The sequence below is a fragment of the Cetorhinus maximus genome, chromosome 3 (genome assembly GCF_964194155.1).
Source record: "Cetorhinus maximus chromosome 3, sCetMax3.hap1.1, whole genome shotgun sequence".
Taxonomy (NCBI): domain Eukaryota; kingdom Metazoa; phylum Chordata; class Chondrichthyes; order Lamniformes; family Cetorhinidae; genus Cetorhinus; species Cetorhinus maximus.
The window spans coordinates 51,211,274-51,230,803 of record NC_135881.1 but is presented as its reverse complement, the minus strand read 5'-3'; the positions used below and the strand labels follow the sequence as shown (position 1 = coordinate 51,230,803).

Sequence of the window (19,530 nt, the reverse complement as noted above, 5' to 3'; positions counted from 1 at the left end):
GTGGGTCTGGAGTCACATGTAGGTCAGACCAGGTAAGGACAGTAGATTTCCATCCCTAAAGGACATTAGTGAACCAGATGGGTTTTTTTTACAAGAATCAGCAATGATTTTGTGGTTATCATCAGACTTTTAATTCCAGATTTTTATTTAATTTAAATTTCACCATCTGCCATGGTGGAATTTGAACCCAGGTCCCCAGAGCATTACCCTGGGTCTCTGGAATACTAGTCAGTGACAATACCACTATGTTACCACCATCTCAATATCCTGCCATTTACTGTGTATTTCCTCGCTTTGTTTACCCTCCCAAAAATCATTACCTCACGCTTCTGCAGACTGAATTCCATTTGCCACTTTTCTGCCCACCTGACCAGTCCATTGATATTCTCCTGCAGCCTACTGCTTTCTTCCTCAGTATGAACTATGCAGCCAGTTCCGTAAAGTTATTAATCATAAACCCTTCATTTAAATCTAAATCATTGATATATACCAGAAAAAGCCTGGGACCTATAACCGAACGCTGTGAAAGCCCACTGGAAACAGACTTCCAGCCATAAAAGCACCCATCAATCTTTGCCTCCTGCAACTGAGCACTTCAAGATCCAACTTGCCACTGCCCTTGGATCCCACGGTTTTTATTTTTCTGACCAGTCTACTATGCTAAGATCCATGCAGACTATATCAAACGCAGGGTTCTCATCAACTGTCTTTATTAGCTCAAATATTCAACCAAGTTAGTCAAACACAACTACTACTTAACAAATCCACGATGACTGTCTGTGATTAATCTGTGCCTTTCTAAATGGTGATTTATAGTGTCAGAATATTTTCCAACAATTTTTCAACAATCCATCGCAAAGGTTAGGCTAACTGACCTATAATTACCAGTTTATTCCTTTCTCCCTTTTTAAATAAAAGGACAACATTAGCAACCCTCAAGTACCATACCCACAGCCAGGGAGGATTGGAAATTGATGGTTAGAGGCTCTGCTATTTTATCCCTTACTTCTCTTAGTAACTAATGGTTCGTTTCGTCTGGGCCTGGCAATTTATCCATTTTCAAGGATGCTAAGCAACTCCCTTAATATTTCCCCTCTTGTTATGTATCTCCCATCCAATATTTCAAAATCCTCCTTAGCAACAACCACATCCACGACTTCCACCTCCACACACAGGTTACCATTTTGATCTCTAATAAGCCCTACTGTTTCCTTAATTACCCTCTTGCTCTTTGTGTATTTACAAAATATCGATGGGTTTTCCTTGATTTTACTTGCCAACTTTTTCATGCCCTCCTTAATTTCCTTTTTAACTTCATGCCCGCACTCTTCAATACTCTTCTAGACTTTCTACAGTATTGAACTCTTGGTATCTGATACAAGCTTCCCTTTTTTACCCTGAATGTTCCTTGAGGTCAAGGGCTCAAGATTTGGGAGTCCCACCCTTTTTGTTTGAGAACATATTTGCTGTGAACTCTCAGTATCTCATCCTTGAATATTTTCCACTGCAGTAACACTTATTTATCTTCAAATAGGTGTTTCCTGTCCACTTTTGTCAAGTCACAAAGATAAAAGCAAAATACTACAGATGCTGGAAATCTGAAACAAAAACAGAAAATGTTGGAAAAATTCAGCAGGTCTAATAGCATCTGTGGAAAGAAAACATAGTTAACGTTTCGACTCCGTATGACTGAACCCTGAAGAAGTCATACGGACACGAAACGTTTACTCTGTTTTTCTCTCCATAGATGCTGTTAGACCTGCTGAGTTTTTCCAGCATTTTCTGTTTTTGTTTGTCAAATCACATATCGGCCTAGTAAAATGGGCCTTTCTCCCAATTGAGAACTTTTACTACTGCTAAAATTGGTCTTTTTCCATAACTACGCTAAACCTAACTGAATTATATTCACTGCCACCAAAATGCTCCCTCACTGCCACCTGCCCAACTTTACCAGAACTGCCCCTTATTGGCTCAAAACCTTTAAAAAAATTTCCACCCTCAATATCTTTTACACTTAATATTCTTTTACAGTTAATATTAGTGGTTGAAGTCCCTTACTATTACTGCCTTACTGTTACTGTATTTCTCAGAAGGCTGCATCTACTGATGTTTAACATTAGGGGAGCACTTCTCTCTCTTGCACACCTGCGCGCGCGCACACACACACACACACACTCCGCAGTTAGGCAAATGAGCAGTTTAGTAAATTTCATAGTTACAGTGCTGTTTTGAACCTACCATCTATATCCCCAGCAACAAGACATCATAAATGAATGACATTTCACTGCATTTAGTGCAAAGCAACAAGTTACATCTAAAATCCTTTCTCAGGACCTTTCATTTAATTGATCCTCATGTCAATCTGGGATTTGATAATCTGAATCCTGAGACTGTGTCCCCAGGTTCTAGATTCCCCAGCCAGGGGAAACAACATCTCAGTGTCTACCCTGCCAAACCCCTTCAGAATCCTGTATGTTTTATTGAGATCACCTTACATTCTTCTAAACTCCAGAAAATATAGACCCATATTACTCATCCTTTCATCATTGGACAATCCTCTCATCCTAGGAGCTAATCCAATGAGCCCTCACTCTACCACCTTTTAGTCTCCATATTTAAGTCAGGATATCTTTGCATTGGAGGTGATAGAATGAGGGCTCATTGGATTAGTTCGTGGGATGAGTAATATGGGTCTATACTTTCTGGAGTTTAGAAGAATGTTAGGTGATCTCAATAAAACATATAGGATTCTGAAGGGGTTTGGCAGGGTAGACACTGAGAGGTTGTTTCCCCTGGCTGGGGAATCTAGAACATGGGGACACAGTCTCAGGATAAAGGGGTTGGCCATTTAGGACTGAGTTGAGAAGAAATTTCTTCACTCAACAGGTTGTCAATCTTTGGAATCCTCTACTCCAGAGGATTGTGGGCGGGAAAGTGGAACTGAGGCCAACGATCACCCACAATCATATTGAATGGTGCAGATTTTGGAGGTGGCATCTTGTCTCTTAAAAGGACAAGAGCCTCGATGGCAGCTAATTAGTGTCTGATTGCCACAGATTCCACTCAGTGCTCCGAGAAGCGGATGAAGCAGGTTTGCGCCTTCCTTTCCAGCCCACTGTAAGGGCACTCCGACAAAACTCAGCCTGCGGTTGTCCAGGGTATGAGAAGCATCTTGGAGTTCCCACATGGTACACAACGCGATTGAGGTGCCCTGCCATACCTCTAAGTTTAACAGAAATAAATTTAAGATTTATACATGATATGAACAAAAAAAAACACAGCTACATACCAATCAGCTTCCCTTGTACTGATACCACTTTGGGTATTTTTTACCTCTATCCCTGATGCTCCTCTTCCCTGATTTACGGATTCTCCTTTAGCCAGTTTCATCTTCTTTAGAATTGCAATATAAATTACACAGCCACAAATCCTTTCTCCCTTAATGCCCATGTAAAAGCAATTGAAGCATATGAGGGCTAGGATTTCCCAGCCCCGTCGTGGCAGGACCCGCCGTGGGAAGTTTGGCGGCCCAGCCGAAAGTCCATTGACTTTCGGTGGGACTGGACAATCCTGGTGGCGGGCAGGGCCAGAAAATCCCGCCTGAGGTTTCCTACCCACCACCTTTTGTGCTCCCACTACTAGCTTGTTTCTTTAATGCTAATGAGGCAGTTACAGCTTTCTGAAGGTGTCAGATTAACTTTGACAATGTTGCATCTATTAGATTTCTTAAAACCTCCAGAATACCAGCGCAGTATAGGCTTTTATAGAGCATAATTATCTCAATTTATGCTAGTAGGGATTGGGGATGCCATGTTGTTTAGTTTTGTAGTATTGTGCGTGAGCTGCCATCGGGGCTCTTGTCCTTTTAAGAGACAAGATGCCACCTCCAAATGCTGCGACATTCAATATGATTGTGACTGAACCTAGGCCTCAATTCCACTTTCCTGCCCACTCCCCATATCCCCTGATTCCCTGAGAGACCAAATATCTGTGTTCGCAGCCTTAAACATATTCAACAATGGAGCATTCACAATCCTCTATAGTAGACAATTACAAAGTTCACAACCCTTTGAATGAAGAAATTTCTCCTGAACTTATTTAATTAAATAATTGGATAAGCTAACTGTATAGTTTAGTCTCTCGTACATGCGAGCATATGAAGTTGGAGCAGGAGTAGGCCACTAGGCCCCTCGAGCCTGCTCTGCCATTCAATAAGATCATGGCTGATCTGATTGTAACCTCCTGCCTAACACAGTAACCCTTCACTCCCTTGTTTATCAAGAATTTATCTATCTCTGCCTTGAAAACATTCAAAGACTGTGCTTACATTGCCTTTTGAGAAAGGGAGTTCCAAAGACACTCTACCCTCTGAGAGAAAAAATTCTTCTCATATCTGTCTTAAATGGGCGACCCCTTATTTTTAAACAGTGACCCCTAGTTCTAGATTCTTCCACAAGAGGAAACACCCTCTTCATGTCCACCCTGTCAAGTCCCCTCGGGATCTTATATGTTTCGATCAAGTCACTTCTTATTCTTCGAAACTCCAGCGGATACAAGCCTAGCCTGCCCAATCTTTTCTCATAAGATAACCTGCCCATTCCTGGTATTAGTTAAGTAAACCTTCTCTGAACTGCTAATGCATTTATAACCTTCCTTAAATAAGGATACCAATACTGTACACAGTATTCGAGATGTGGTCTCACCAGTATCCTGCACAACTGAAGCATAACCTTCCTACATTTATATTCAATTTCCCCTCGCAATAAACAATAACTTTCTATTAGCTTTCCTAATTACTTGCTGTACCTGCATACTAGCCTTTTGTGGTTCATGCACTAGGATACTAAGATCTCTCAGAGCTCTGCAATTTCTCAACATTTAGATAATAAGCTGCTTCTTTATTCTTCCTGCCAAAATGGACAATTTCACATTTGCCCACATTGTACTCTATTTTCCAGATCTTTACACACTCACTTAACCTATCTATGTCCCTTTGTAGCCTCCCTATATCCTCTTACTTTCCTATCTTTCTTTGTATCATCAGCAAATTTAGCAACCATAACTTCGATCCCTTCATCCAAGACACTTATATAAATTGTAAAAGGTTGAGGGCTCAGCACTGATCCCTGTGACATACCACTAGTTACACCCCACCAACCAGAAAAAGACCCATTTATGGTTACCCTCCGTTTCTTGTTAGCTGGCCAATCTTCTATCCATGCCAATATGTTACCCACCATGAGCTCTTGTTTTCCACAGCAACCTTTGATGTGGCACCTTATCAAATGCCTCCTGGAAATCTAAGTGCAATACATCCACCAGTTCCCCTTTATCCACAGCACATGTGACTCCTTCAAAGAACTCCAATCAATTGGTTAAACACGATTTCCCTTTTTCAAAACCATGTTGACTTTGCCTGATTGCCTTAAATTTTTCTTAGTGCTCTGCCATAACATCTTTAATTATAATTTCCAACATTTTCCCCATGACAGATGTTGGACTAACTGGCCTGTAGTTTCCTGCTTTCTATCTCCCTTTTTGAAGTAAGGAATTACATTTGCTACCTTCCAATCTAATGGAACCTTCCCTGAATCTAGGGAATTTTGGAAAATTAAAACCAATGCATCAACCATCTCACTAGCCACTTCTTCGAAGACCCTAGGATGAAGTCAATCAGGATCTGGGGATTTGTCAGCCCGCAGCTCCAACAGTTTGCTAAGTACCACTTCCCTGGTGATTGTAATTTTCCTGAATTCCTCCCTTCCATTTCCTGATTTAAAGCTATTTCTAGGATGTTATTTGTATCATCTGCAGTGAAGACCAATGCAAAATACCTGTTCAATTCATCTGCCAGCTCATTATTTTCCACTATTAATTCCCCAGACTCACTTTCTATAGGACCAGCGCTCACTTTATTAACTCTTTTCTTATTTAAGTATCTATAGAAACTCTTACTACTCGTCTTTATATTTCTAGCTAGCTTTCCATCGTACTCTTAATTTTCCCTCCTGGTTAATCTTTTTGTCGTTCTTTGCTGTTCTTTATATCCTATCCAACCTTCTGACCTGCCACCCGTCTTTGCGCAACATATGCTATTTCTTTAAGTATGATGCTATTTTTTTTTTGTTAACCATGGATGTTGGGTCCTCCCTTTGGATTTTTTCTTTTTCATTGAAATGTATAAGAACATAAGAAATAGGAACAGGAGTAGACCATTAAGCCCCTCAAGCCTGTTCCACCATTCAATAAGATCATGGCTGATCTTCTAGTGTTTCGCTTTCCACATTCCCATCTAACCCCGATAACCTTAGATTCTTGTTAGGCAAGGGAATCAATCTACCTCTGCCCTAAAAATATTCAATGACCCCGCCTCCACCACCTACTGAGAAAGAGAATTCCAAAGTTGCACAACCCTCTGAGAGAAAAAAATTCTCCTAATTTCTGTACTAAAAGGGCAACTCCTTATTTTAAAACAGTGCCCCCTAGTTCTGGACTCACCTCAAGAGGAAACATCCTTTCGACGTCCACCTTGTCAAGGCCGTTCAGGATCTTGTATGCTTCAATCAAATCACTGTTCACTCTTCTAAACTCCAGTGGAACCAAGTCCAGTCTTGTCCAACCTTTCCTCATAAGACAACCCACTCATTCCAGGTATCAGTCTAGTAAACCTCCTCTGAACAGCCTCCAACACATTTACATCCTCCCTTAAGTAGGGAGACCAAAACTGCGCACACTATTTGAGGTGCGGTCTCACCAATGCCCTGTATAGCTGAAGAAAATATCCTTACATTTATGTTCAATCCCTCTCGTAATAAAGGATAGCATTCCATTAGCTTCCTTAATTACTTGCTGTACCTGCATACTAACTTTTTGTACCTCAGAATTATGCAGCCGTTCTCCATTTAAGCAATCCTCTGCTTTTTTTGTTCTTCCTGCCAAAGTGAACAACTTCACATTTTCCTACATTCAGTTCCATTTTCCAGATCTTTGTCCACTTGCTCCAGTTATCTATATCCATCTGCAACTTCCTCATGTCCTCTTCACAACATACTTTTCTACCTCTCTTTGTATTATCTGCAAATTTAGCTACCACGTCTTCACTTCCCTCATCAAAGTCATTGATGTAAATCGTAAAAATTTGAGGCCCCAGCACAGACTCCTGTGGGAGTCCACTCATCACATCCTGCCAATCCAAAAAAGACCCATTTATGCATACTCTCTGCTTTCTGCCAGCCAGCCAATCTTCTATCCATGCTAATATGTTACCCCATACACCATGTGCTTTTATTTTCCTCATTTCTGTCCTAAAAGGGCAACTCCAAATTTTAAAACAGTGCCCCCTAACCTTTGATGTGGCATCTTATCAAATGCCTTCTGGAAATCCAAATACAGTACGTCTACAGGCTCCCCTTTATCCACTGTGCATGTTAAAAACTCCAATAAATTGATTAAACATGATTTTCCTTTCACAAAACCATGTTGACTCTTCCCGATTGCCTTGAGTTCTTCCAAGTGCCCAGCTATAACCTCCTTACTGATCGATTCTAACAACTTCTCCACGACAGATGTCAAGCTAACTGGCCTATAGTTTCCTGTTTTCTGCCTCTCTCCCTTCTTGAATAGAGGGGTTATATTTGCTACTTTTCAGTCTAATGGAACCTTTCCAGAATCTAATGAATTTTGGAAAATAAACACCAGCGCACTGACTACCTTATTAGCCAACTCTTTTAAGACCCTAGTAGTCATCGGGACCTGGAGACTTGCCAGCCCGCAGCTCTATCAATTTGCTCAGTACCGGTTCCCTAGTGATTTCAATTTCTCCCTTTCACCTCCTGATTTGCAGCTATTACTGGAATGTTTTTTGTATCTCCTATAGTGAACACAGAAGCAAAATATTTGTTCATTTCTTCCGCCTATTATCTACTATTAACTCCCCACTGTCACTCTTAGAGACTTTGAATAACAGTTAGTGGTTTCAGTGTATTTCCCGAAAAGCATAATCATGGCCTGACTTAACATTTCTACCTGGTGAGGTATTTGTTTAATTTTGATTTTAGTTTCTTTGTGTGTTTTTTGCATTGTTTTCCTTTCTCAGCCACAGGGCAGAATCTTCTGCTTTGAAGTTTAAGGTGGGTGGCGGGCGTGGAAGTCAGAGTGATTCCTGCTGTTGGCGGGACCAAAAGACTGCCCACAGTTGCTACAAATTAAATATCTTTATAAATTACGTCGAATACAGAGTGGTCTCATTTTTGCTGAGGGTAATGTTTCATTAGCAGAAAAGAAGCTGTATAATCACTACAGTTTATGAAAGAGTTTTATTTGCATTCACCTGTACGGTTAGCTTCCACCTACATCAGTCTATACTGCCACTTTCAACCCATAGTTATGGGAGATAGATTCAAAACTTGAATATTCAAGGTTAAGAGCTGGAGCACTACATTAGAAGAGCATTCTAGAATCATAGAATGGTAACAATGTAGAAGGAGGACAATGCAGTTCGTCATGTCATTGTTGGCTCTCTATAAGAGCTACTCAGCTAGTCCCACTCACCTGCCTTTTTCCCATAGCCCTGAATTTTTTTTTACAGCCCTCTCATTTTATCAAATATCTTAAGATTAGTTTGTAGCATTTATCTCATTTTTATTTTTAAATAGGTTTGAGATCATTGACTCGATATGATGAAACAACTGTAAATGTTGATTGGCAAAAGAAGCTAACCCCAGAACAGTACTTTGTAACTCGGGAAAAGGGGACAGAACTGGTAAGTCAATTTTAAATTCGGAATCTTGACCAACTTTAACTCTGACTTTTGTAAGACCACGATTAAAACCATTGAACGTGTTTTTTTCATTATCTAGATGAGGGATATTAGTGCTATAGTCTGAAATTTTCAGATTTCAGTCACACACTGTCAGCATCAGCCACTCCCAGGTCAGTTGTAGCACAGCCAGCTTAAAGTACCTTCTCCTTTGGCTAATCAGCATTCTCCAGCCCAAGTTCAGAAGAGCTTCTCAGTGTGACATTTTTCCCTTTTCCTACACCAGCCAGCTTGTGACCTTTTGGAGTCAGATTGCCAATCAGTGCCAAATCATGGACTGTTTGGTACTATAGACTCTCACCCACTTGAAACTGGATTAAGACAACCTAAACTAAATTCACAAGGTCGTTAAGTGTAAGAAATACCATTTCAGGCTTCTTATCTTATCCAGAAAAACGCTACATTCACCCAATTCCATTTCATTCTTAAGTAGTTCCCAAGGTTTTTGCTCGTACCATTCTATCTGGGTTTTCATTCCATATATTGCTCACTCTTGTGTGAAGGTCTTCCTGATATTGGTCCTAACTTTGCCTTTTATTAGTTTGAGCCTTTATGGTCCTCTCACAATTGAGTCTAAATTTCACTTACGGCTGTCACAGCCAGCAAACAAAGGAGGTTATCAGTTAGTTTATAAAACATGTAGTATTTGAATCCTGTTCCCAGACGTAAAAGGCTCTGTACTTTGTCCTCTGATCCACTCTGTCCTTTCCTCAGCTTAGTGACTCTCCTCACTCTCCTATTCATTTTGTCACCAATTATTTACTTTTTGCTGAAAAAAAGAGACAGGAAGAGGTATTTGCTGAGTTCAAACTCCTCTACTCCCAACTGTCCTGCCACAAACAGTATCTACTGAAGACACTGAACCCTTGAAAGCATGCCTACCTAATCTAGCGCACGCATATTGCGGGACTCCGAATGATATGGCCGATTTTCACAAGTAACGCAAATGTCTGGTAGCGTTGGAAGGCATCAAGGCCAACTCATACATATATGTAAACCTGACAAAGGGAATTGTCATCCTTAACAAGTGTGACTAGATCAACAAAATGCACGCCATTCTTAATGTTGGGCCCAAATTCGAATCCATTGGACCTGCTGCTCAGCATAACCGGACAGCCTTGCTCGAAAGAAAGCTAAAAAAATACCCGCTTGTTGGACTTGTGTAAGCGCAATGAGCTGCCGGCTGATATATATGATAAGATTCATTCTCACAGCTCACTGCGTCCGCAAATGTATGGGCTGCCCAAGACACACAAAAGTGATGTCCCTTTACGTCTTGTCTTATCTATGGCTAGTTCTGCACAACATGAATTGGTCAAGTGTTTGGGCAAGTTGCTACAACCAGTTTGGAGCAAATTTTCCACACACACGGTAAAGGATTCCTTCACATATGCGAAGACCATACAGGACTTGCATATCGATAGCAATGCTGTGTCCATGTGCTCATTTGACATTGCTACCCTATTCATCAATGTACTGCTCAAGGAAGCCATAGGCATTCGCAAAGCTGCACTTTATCATGGCAATCTGGACCTGCCACCATTGTGTGAATCAGTATTCATTGAATTTATGAATTCAACAACTCGTACAGTTGAGCTCAGTTTTAATGACACCATGTATGCCCACATAGATGGTGTTGCCGTGGGATTCCCTCTAGGGCCAGATCTCGCAAACATCTTTGTTGGGTTCTGTGAGAAACATGTCTTTGATGGAATTACACCTAATCTCCTAACTGTTGCATATTTCCGATATGTTGATGATACATTTGCTACATTTGAATCCGCAGCCGCATGTAAGAATTTCCTTACACACCTTAATGGGCTCCATCCTGTGCTCAAATTCACCTGTGAAATGGAGCAGTCAAATGACCTCCCTTTCCTTGATGTGCTAGTTGTGAATTCTGCCAGGGGATTCTCTACTGCCATCTACCATAAGCCTACCTTCACTGATCAATGTACGCTTTGGGATTCCTACAGTTTCACGCGCTATAAGATTGGCCTTATCGGCAACCTCGTAAATAGGGCCCAGACCATTTGCTTACTGTGCAAGCTTGATGCTGAAATAGAATGCATCAAAGCCACCCTGTGAGATAATGGCTGCCCTGATCAGATCATTTTGCACTGTATATCACATAAACTCATGGGCCTAAGGCCGCCACTTTTGGCCCTGAGAAGTGCCCAGCCTACCTGAGATTACCCTGGAAGGGTAACGTATCGCAAAAATTTGAGCAACAGGCGAAGCTAGCTGTTTTACATTGCTATTATGCAGTAACAACATGTGTGGTGTTCGCCACTAATAGGATGCTGCCATCAAGCCAAAAAGGAGTAATGTGATATAAGAATTTCAGTGCCAGTGTGATCTTAGGTATGTAGGTCATACGGCCCAAAGACTGGCAAATCAAATAGTATGTCCCTTCTGCTGTTCACAACGGGCAAGGTACTGACCATACCCAACCAGCCCATGCTTGCAAAGCTCAAAACATTAGGTGTGATTCCGAGATTGGACAATATTTGCTAAACAATCCTGAGCGTTCTAAAAATTACGCTGACAATCAATTTAAGATTATCAGCCGGGCTTGCAGTATGGCTCACTTACACATGCTAGAAGCTACATATCTTAATACACAGAGCGCTGTTCTTTGCAGACAGGAAAGAACATGTACACACATTGCACCTGTTTCAACTGAACAAGATAGGCGACAGCCACACTCTAGTTCGTTCCCCAGGACAGTGCTTTGCCTGATTGACCAATCAGAGTCAACCTGTCTGGTTTGAATTTAAACAAAGTTTGGCAGTTAACTCTCAGTCATCAGTTAACTTGTGCATTCTCCATTACAATGCCTGTACCAATCAGAGTCCATTTGCCAACCAGTCAGAACTCTCTTCTCATGGAGTATAACTTGTTGTTTCCTTCACATCTGTTAATCTTGCAAATGTCCTGATGAGTGCAAAATGGAAAGCTTCAACATGTCTCTGTTTTTCAGCGATACTCAAGTTCATGACAGGCAAATCCCTGCGAGGTTGCTTGTGGGCTTCCGGGCCGGGGTGGAGGGGGGGTTCCCTCATTCAAAGGCACTCATGCCTGATCAGGAGACCTGGCATCGGAGAGGGAGGCCTGCTCAGAGCCACCTTCCACTGCCCTTATTGCTGACAACCTTCCCCCTGCACTCCCTGCCACCACTCACCTGTGGTTTGGTGACAATACTAGGCCTCAGGTGGGTGTAGTATGCCACCATTCAGAGACCAGCAGCTGTCGCCGGGTGGGACTTCCGCTGCCAGGGTTCTTGATCTCAGGGAAGGACCGCTGCTGTCCAGTTAAGTGCCTGAATGCCATTTAATTCAATGGGCCTTCCCTAAAAGAGGCAATGTGGGGCCCTTGCCAGCTCTTCAGCCAACGAGCAAGACCCATGTCACCTCCATTAAATCCAGCCTGTGATGTCAGATTTCACATGTAGGCTGTATGACACCCACTCTGGATACCAGCTTTGAGGTGTCAGTTATGGCTCAGTGGTAGCGCTCTTACCTCTGGGTCAGAAGGTTGTAGGTTCAAGTCACACTGCAGTACTGATGGAATGCTGCACTGTTGGAGGTGCCATATTTTGGGTAAGACATTAAACAGATCGACATAAGAGATTCTGCGATGTTACAGTTCAGAAAGCTGGGTGGTGGTGGATGGAACTGTCACTAATCTTTGCACACTTCTATAAGCATTTATTTACAGTGTTACACATTACAAGCATGTGCCTCTTCTCCACAGTTTGTCTGTTCCTTTTTATTTTTTTTTCGGAGCGCCTAGACAAACGATCACCATAAATTGTGCTTCCAAAATCTCTTGATATCGATTCCGCTCGGATAAAGTGCAAGCGCCTCGTCCATGCGCTATTCATAGCAAAAACCATGGACACAGATGAATCTCCAATTAATGCCCACCATCTGCATACAATTAATTCAATTAACACATGACACTATTTTGAAAAAGAGCAGGGAGCTTTCTGTGGTGCCCTAGCCAAAATTTAACCCTTAACTTAACACCTAAAACACAGACATCTGGTCATATAACTCGAGCAATGATGTATTGCTGCTTTTCTTCTGTGTATGCTGAATTATATTGTGGCATTGTTCATGGATGTTGGGTTCCCTCTAGACATTTGGTGTTGGCCAGATATTTGACTGATAGGGTATCACAACTGAAACTGACCCTCCTTGTACCTTCAACCAGAGGTTAGGAGTGAGAGCCTTGGCTAGTGTTTTTTTTTTGCTGCACCAGTCCATGAGACCAATAAGGGCTACCCTGGCTTGCATTAACTAATTCATCATAACCCGTGTCTCAAACCTGCCATCTTCCTAGTTTGTATTGGCTTTGAACACACCAGATGGTGCATTTCAGTGAGCTGCAAGGGAAGCTGAAGGAACAGGGTTTCACTGCTCATAATATCACAGTTACAGTGCAGGCTTGCCAGTAGCAAAATCTCTTCCAAATTACCAGAGCCAAAGTTGCAATTCAGTGCTGAGAGTTTCATGTGAATATCAATTTGCTAGTGATAGTGAAACCTGGAAGTGGCAATGTACCCCAGCTGATGTACAACTGACTTTTAAATTGTAACCTTTAGGATGTATTACTGCTTATCTGTATCACCTTTAAAAGTAGAAAGACATAAAATGGCTGTGATCTTGTCAGCTTTCTTTCATACTTTATAATGAGTGTGGAAGAAAACATGCAAAGAATTCGTGCATTCCCAACTGAAGAGCAAGCAATAGAATCATGGTTGTCTGCCCATACCGCTCCTGATACCACATTACCCGCTGTAGTTTAAACTAGGTCATAAATAATGCAAAGAACAATTACCAGTTCGGTATTGGTGATACCTCATTCAAAAATCACAATAGGAGTACATTTTCATTTGTTCATAATCACATTTCAATCAGGGGTTAACAAGTTTTTTCATTTACATATGAAAAGATTTATATATAAACATCAAATGCAAATACCAATGTAAATTGAAAGCTTCCAGGTAACTGCTAATCCCTCACTGGTCTGTCTATATGTGAATGAAAAAAATGTCAGCTGCTGCAGCAATAACAATGATTAAATTTTGGCAAGTGATATAGAGCTGAGATGCTTTTCCACTTATGTATAGAGAGAGGGTCCTCCTTATCTCCCTTTTATATATTTTTAATCGTGTGCCGTTGCCCGGCTCAGCTGTGTGATGTGGAAACTTGATTACTACTGAATGCAAACACAGGAGTGGTTCCCCGCATTGCCAGCAACTGATGGCAGATTTGTGGATCTTGGATGCCTGTTGTTCCCTGGGCACCAGGATTTTCACAAGGAATGCAACTGATGGGGAGACAACTATGGATTTGCTGTCAGTTATACTTCTGAAATATAATATTCCTTTAGTTTCAAGGGCCCTTACTTCCGAGCTCTGGGGCGTTGTAACTGGGGGGGTACCCCCAAAATCTGCGCTGCGCAAGTCCCCAGGTAAGGATTGCCCAGGAAGGTCAACCTTCTGTTGGGCAATTGCCCTGCACTGGGAAACATCTGAAATGTGGTTGAAATCACAAACTTCAGATGGGTTCCTACTGTCTTACGCTAATAGTTACGCAGGAGTTATAAGAATTGAAACCATGTCTAAGTCCTGGGTAACTATAGTAATGCCCTCACCCACTGGACTCCACCTGACCACCTGACACCCCAACTAATCACCCAGATGACCATCTGGACCCCCCCACCCCCACAACCACGACCACCGCACACCCCCATCCCCTAGCTGACTACCCAACCCCCCCCCGACCACACTCAGACACCCACTCAGACCATGCAACCAGCCACTCGAACCCCCTCCATGACCACACGATCCCCCCCCCAACCTGACCCCTCCCCCACTGACCAACCGACCCCCTCCCACCACCCAATCCTATCCACTTATCTTACAAACTTAACTTACCCCTGGCTTCAGAAAGCGGCTGGACCTTTAGATTTACCTGCTTTATGGCAGCTAGTGCTGTAAAACAAAGGGGTGTGGCTTCCTTACCTCCGACTCACCAGCTCTCAACACAAGGCCGCAGGAGCACTAGCGAGTTCTTGCCCGGCCTGAGTCTGAAGGTTGGGCAAGAAAGGAGTGGCTGGAGAAATGGAGTAGGAGGGAGGGCTTTAGATTTCTGAGGCATCGGGGCCGGTTCTGGGGCAGATGGGATGTGTACAAGTTGGACGGCTTACACCTTAACAGGACTGGGACAAATGTACTCACGGGGGGGGTTTGCCAGCGCTGTTCGGAAGGGTTTAAACTAGATTGGCAGGGGGATGAGAATCGGAGGGGAATTTCAGAATGCAGAGGAGAAAAGCTGGCAATGGGAAGTAGTGAAGTGTCAACTGATAACGAGGATATATCAGAGAGTAGTATCAAGATAGATAGAATACTTGGAGAGTTTGATAGAATTAGAGTAGGCAACAGTAAGTCATTAGATGGGGTCAGAATAAGGTGGAAAGTAAAAAAGCCTGAACCATGGCTAATGTGCATATATGTGAATGCGTGGAGTGTGGTTAATAAGATTGGTGAACTGCAGGCACAGGTTCACAATTGGAATCAAATGTTGGCAGAAAAGATGGTGGCTGAACAATGGGCCACCTTCAAAGAAAAAGTATTGCAGGCAATGTCAAGATATATTCCTTTGAAGGGGAGAGGTAGGACAAATAAATCCAGAGCACCCTGGATGACGAGAGGTAGAAGTAAAGATGAAAAGGAAGAAGTACACGTACAACAGATGTTAGGTAGAAAATACAATGCAGAATCAGGCTGAATTTAGAAGGACCAGAGGGGAAGTGAAGAAACCAATAAGAAGAGCAAAGAGAGAGCATGAAAAGAGGCCGGCAGCGATTATAAAAGGGAATCCCAAGGTCTTCCACATGCACATAAATAATAAAAGGGTGGTAAAAGAAAGTGAAGGGCCGATTAGGGACAAAAAAGTGGACTTGCATGTGGAGGCTGGAGAAAAAGCGGAGGTATTGAAAGAGTACTTTGCATCTGTCTTTACAAAGAAAGAAAATGCTACCCAGGCTGAGATGAGAGAGGAGGTAACTGGTACACTAGAAGAACTTACAATTGAGAGGAAGGAGGTGTTGGAAAGGCTATCTTAACTTAAAATTGATAAGGAACCAGGACTGGATGAGATGCATCCAAGGGTATTGAGGGATGTGAGAATGGAAATTGTGGAGGCATTAGTGATAATCATCCAGTCTTCCTTAGACACAGGGTAGGTGTCAGAGGACTGGAGAATTACAAATGTTATACCCTTGTTCAAAAAGGGATGCAAGGGTAAAGCTGGCAACTACAGACCAGTCAGTTTGACCTCAGTAGTAAGGATAAAATCAATAGTCGCTTAGGCAAGTGCAGGATAATTAAGGAAAGTCATGACAAATTAATTAAGGGAAAACCATGTTGAACTAACTTGCTGGAGTGTTTTGAGGATGTAACAGAGAAGTTTGACAAGGGAACCACTGTTGATATGGTGTGTATGGATTTTCAAAAGACATTTGATGCAGTGCCATACGACAGATTTCTGATCAAAATTCTAGCTCATGGAGTAAAAGGGAAAATAGGCACTTGGATAAGAAATTGGCTGAGAGACAGGAAACAGAGAGTAGTGATAAATGGTTGTTTTTCAGATTGGAGGAAGGTTTGTAGTGGAGTTCCTCAGGGGTCAGTGTTGGGACCCTTGCTGTTCCTGATATATATTAATGACCTAGACTGTGGTGTGCAGGGCATGATTTCAAAATTTGCAGGTGATACGAAGATTGGAAATGTTGTCAACTGTGATGGAGATAGTCTTGAACTTCTAAAGGACTTAAACTTGTTGGTGGATTGGGCAGACAAGTGGCAGATGAAGTTCAATGCAGAGAAGTGTGAGGTGATTCATTTTGGCAGAAAGAATATGGTGAGACAGTATAAAATAAAGGGAGAGCCTCTAAAGGAGTTGCAGGAACAGAGGGACCTCAGTGTATACATACATACATAGGTCATTGAAGATAATAGGGCATGTTGAGAGAGCAGTTAATAAGGCATATAGTATCTTAGGTTTTATTAATAGGAGCATTGAGTACAAGAGTAAGGTGGTCATATTGAACTTGTATAGGACACGAGTTAGGCCTCATCTGGAGTACTGCATCCAGTTCTGGGCACCATACTTGAGGAAGGATGTGAAGGCATTGGAGTGAGTGCAGAGAGGATTCACAGAATGATTCCAGGGATAAAAAAGTGTAACTATGAGGATAGATTGCAGAGTTTGGGACTCTTTTCCTTGGAGAACAGAAGGCTAAGAGGAGACTTGAAACTTGATAGAGGTATTCAAGATCCTGAGGGGTATGGACAGGATAAATAGTGAGAAACTGTTCCCACTCAAGAGTAAATCAAGAACGAAAAGGCACAGATTCAAAATAATTGGCAAAAGGAGTAAATGTGATATGAGGAAATATTTTTTCACCCAGAGGGTGGTTGGAGTCTGGAACAAACTTCCTGAAAAGGTGGTGGAGGCAGGCTCGACCGAGATATTGAAAAGGGAATCAGATTGCTCCCTGAAAATAGAGAACATGCAAGGTTACTGGGATAAGGCACGGGAGAGGGATTAGGTGGAATGCTCTTTCAGAGAGCCAGTGCAGACATGATGGGCCGAATGGCCTCCTTATGCACTGTAAAGATACAGTGATTCTGTGATAATGTGATTTCCAGGTAAGAAACTTGGAGCAGAGTGGCAATCTGACTGCGATGGTCACTCCACGGAAGTTCAGGTCCAAGGTGTGTTTATCATCAATTGCATAATTTTGTTGCAGCTGATGCAAAGTAGATTGACCAATTTCCATTCAGGTGATGGCTGTGGAGACACACTTTTTCTTAGTTCTCCTAATCTGGCTGTGTAATAATGACCTGCTTCCCTGGCCTGCATTGTGCATCAGTGTACTTCTGTTATTCTGCAAAATAATGTTACAGTGAGAGCAGGCAAATTTTTTGGCTAACCAAACAAAACTCCTCCTTTGAAACACCACATATGATACCAAGAACATAAAAAATCCTTTTAGCCTCTTTAAACAAGTTGCCAGTTGAGTGCTTTTTGAGCTGGGAGCCCACGCCTGCTCAGAACTCCATAGATTGCTGAAGAGAGGAAGCTTCAATCACACTTAAACTGGATTCACACCCAGATCCTAGATGTGAAAGGGTCATATACTAACCCACTATGTCCCCAGTTCTTTATCTCTTCACCATATCATTATTGTACAATAAGCTGTATATATGAATGCACTTTGTTTATTTTATGTCATGCTAGTCCATGTGGAGGTCTTGTGGCACCCCGCCTCTGAGTCAGAAGCTCTGGGTTCAAGTTCCACTCCAGGACTTGTTGGCTGTGGCAGGAACGTTTATGACATGGTTCAACAGGTTCAAAATCAGCCTGCTAATCCTTCCAACACTTCCCCACTATTCCCCAAAGGAAAAAAAGTGTGTGTGAAGATATGAAACAAACAAATATGCCAGTCCATGAATAGTTGTGGTGTAATAATATTGAGGGATGCCTGTATGCCAGGATATAGAAAATACTACTTTATTCTTCTACAGACTCATATATAAATAATTGTATTCAGTTAAAGACATATGGCATTTTCTCTCATGTCATATTCCAGTCGTAAATCTCCTTGTTTAAAGATTTATTTTCCATCATTATAATGTAAGCATCTTTATTCAGTGAACATGTAAGTTTCATTTACTTTGGAATATTGTCAAAACCTTAAACTATGCAGATAAATTTGTGTATGTAAAACTGAAAAAATATCATTGGTTACCGCAACAATAAAGGTCCCACTGTGATTCTAGCATTTGAAATAATCCTGCATATAGTTCTAGATTAAACATTTAGTTTCTTCCATAGTGAAACACGTCATTACTGTTTATGTTACTGAGGAGTTATTATTCCCAATAGCCCACGCTGGATTCTGAACAGACTGCAGTTAAAAACCAAAAACATTCTAAACTTAAATATTCAAAGTTGATGTTTCAGGGTTTATTTTATTCAGCTTCTCCACAGTAATTGTGCCTTCCAAAGTGGTAAGAATATTAAACAAATTCTCCTCTGCACAATTGGTTTGTAGTTCTGAGTTTCCTACAGCAGGCTTTTAATCCACAATCCCCTTAACATTGACTCATTGCCGAATATCCCAGCATCAATGTCTTAGGGGTTACCATTGATCAGAAACTTAACTGGACCAGCCACATATGAAGACATATGAGATATTCTTTGAGATATTCTGAAAAAATAAATGCAAGTTCTTTCTTGTTCATTATCAGCAGCAGCCACACAAAAATTTTAATAGCTGTCCTCTACATGAGGAGAAAAAGTAGAAAATCTCACCAAGAGGACCCCACATTTTAATCACAATGTAGCTATTGCTAGAGACCTGTTAGAATGGAGATGACTCTGCCATGGGTTGCACCATCATACTGCCGCAGTGGAATGTTTATTTTCTTTCTGGTTAACCTTTACAAATTCCTCAGTTATCATTTGGCTGTATTGAAGAGGCAAGCTTTAAAGGGGCATGCTTTCCAGAAAATAACAATAGCTACCATCCAAACCATACTTAAAATAGAGAGCTGAGAGAGAGCCAGAGTATTTCAATTTTATTGTATTTGTTACTTGTTTGAATATAATTGAAAGAATAAGGAGAATTAG

At 41.7% G+C, this 19,530-nt stretch overlaps 1 protein-coding gene and 1 pseudogene across 1 annotated transcript in view; one reads left to right on the top strand and one right to left on the bottom strand.

The window, feature by feature from the left end:
• Window positions 1-19,530, top strand: part of msrb2 (methionine sulfoxide reductase B2) — a 47,125-nt gene that overhangs the window by 10,810 nt on the left and 16,785 nt on the right. The window contains exon 2 of the mRNA XM_078538223.1: window positions 8,655-8,761. Within this exon, the coding sequence (XP_078394349.1) occupies window positions 8,655-8,761 (107 nt within the window). The remainder of the gene's footprint in view (window positions 1-8,654; window positions 8,762-19,530) is intronic.
• On the bottom strand, window positions 12,572-12,717 carry LOC144679222 (U11 spliceosomal RNA; annotated as a pseudogene).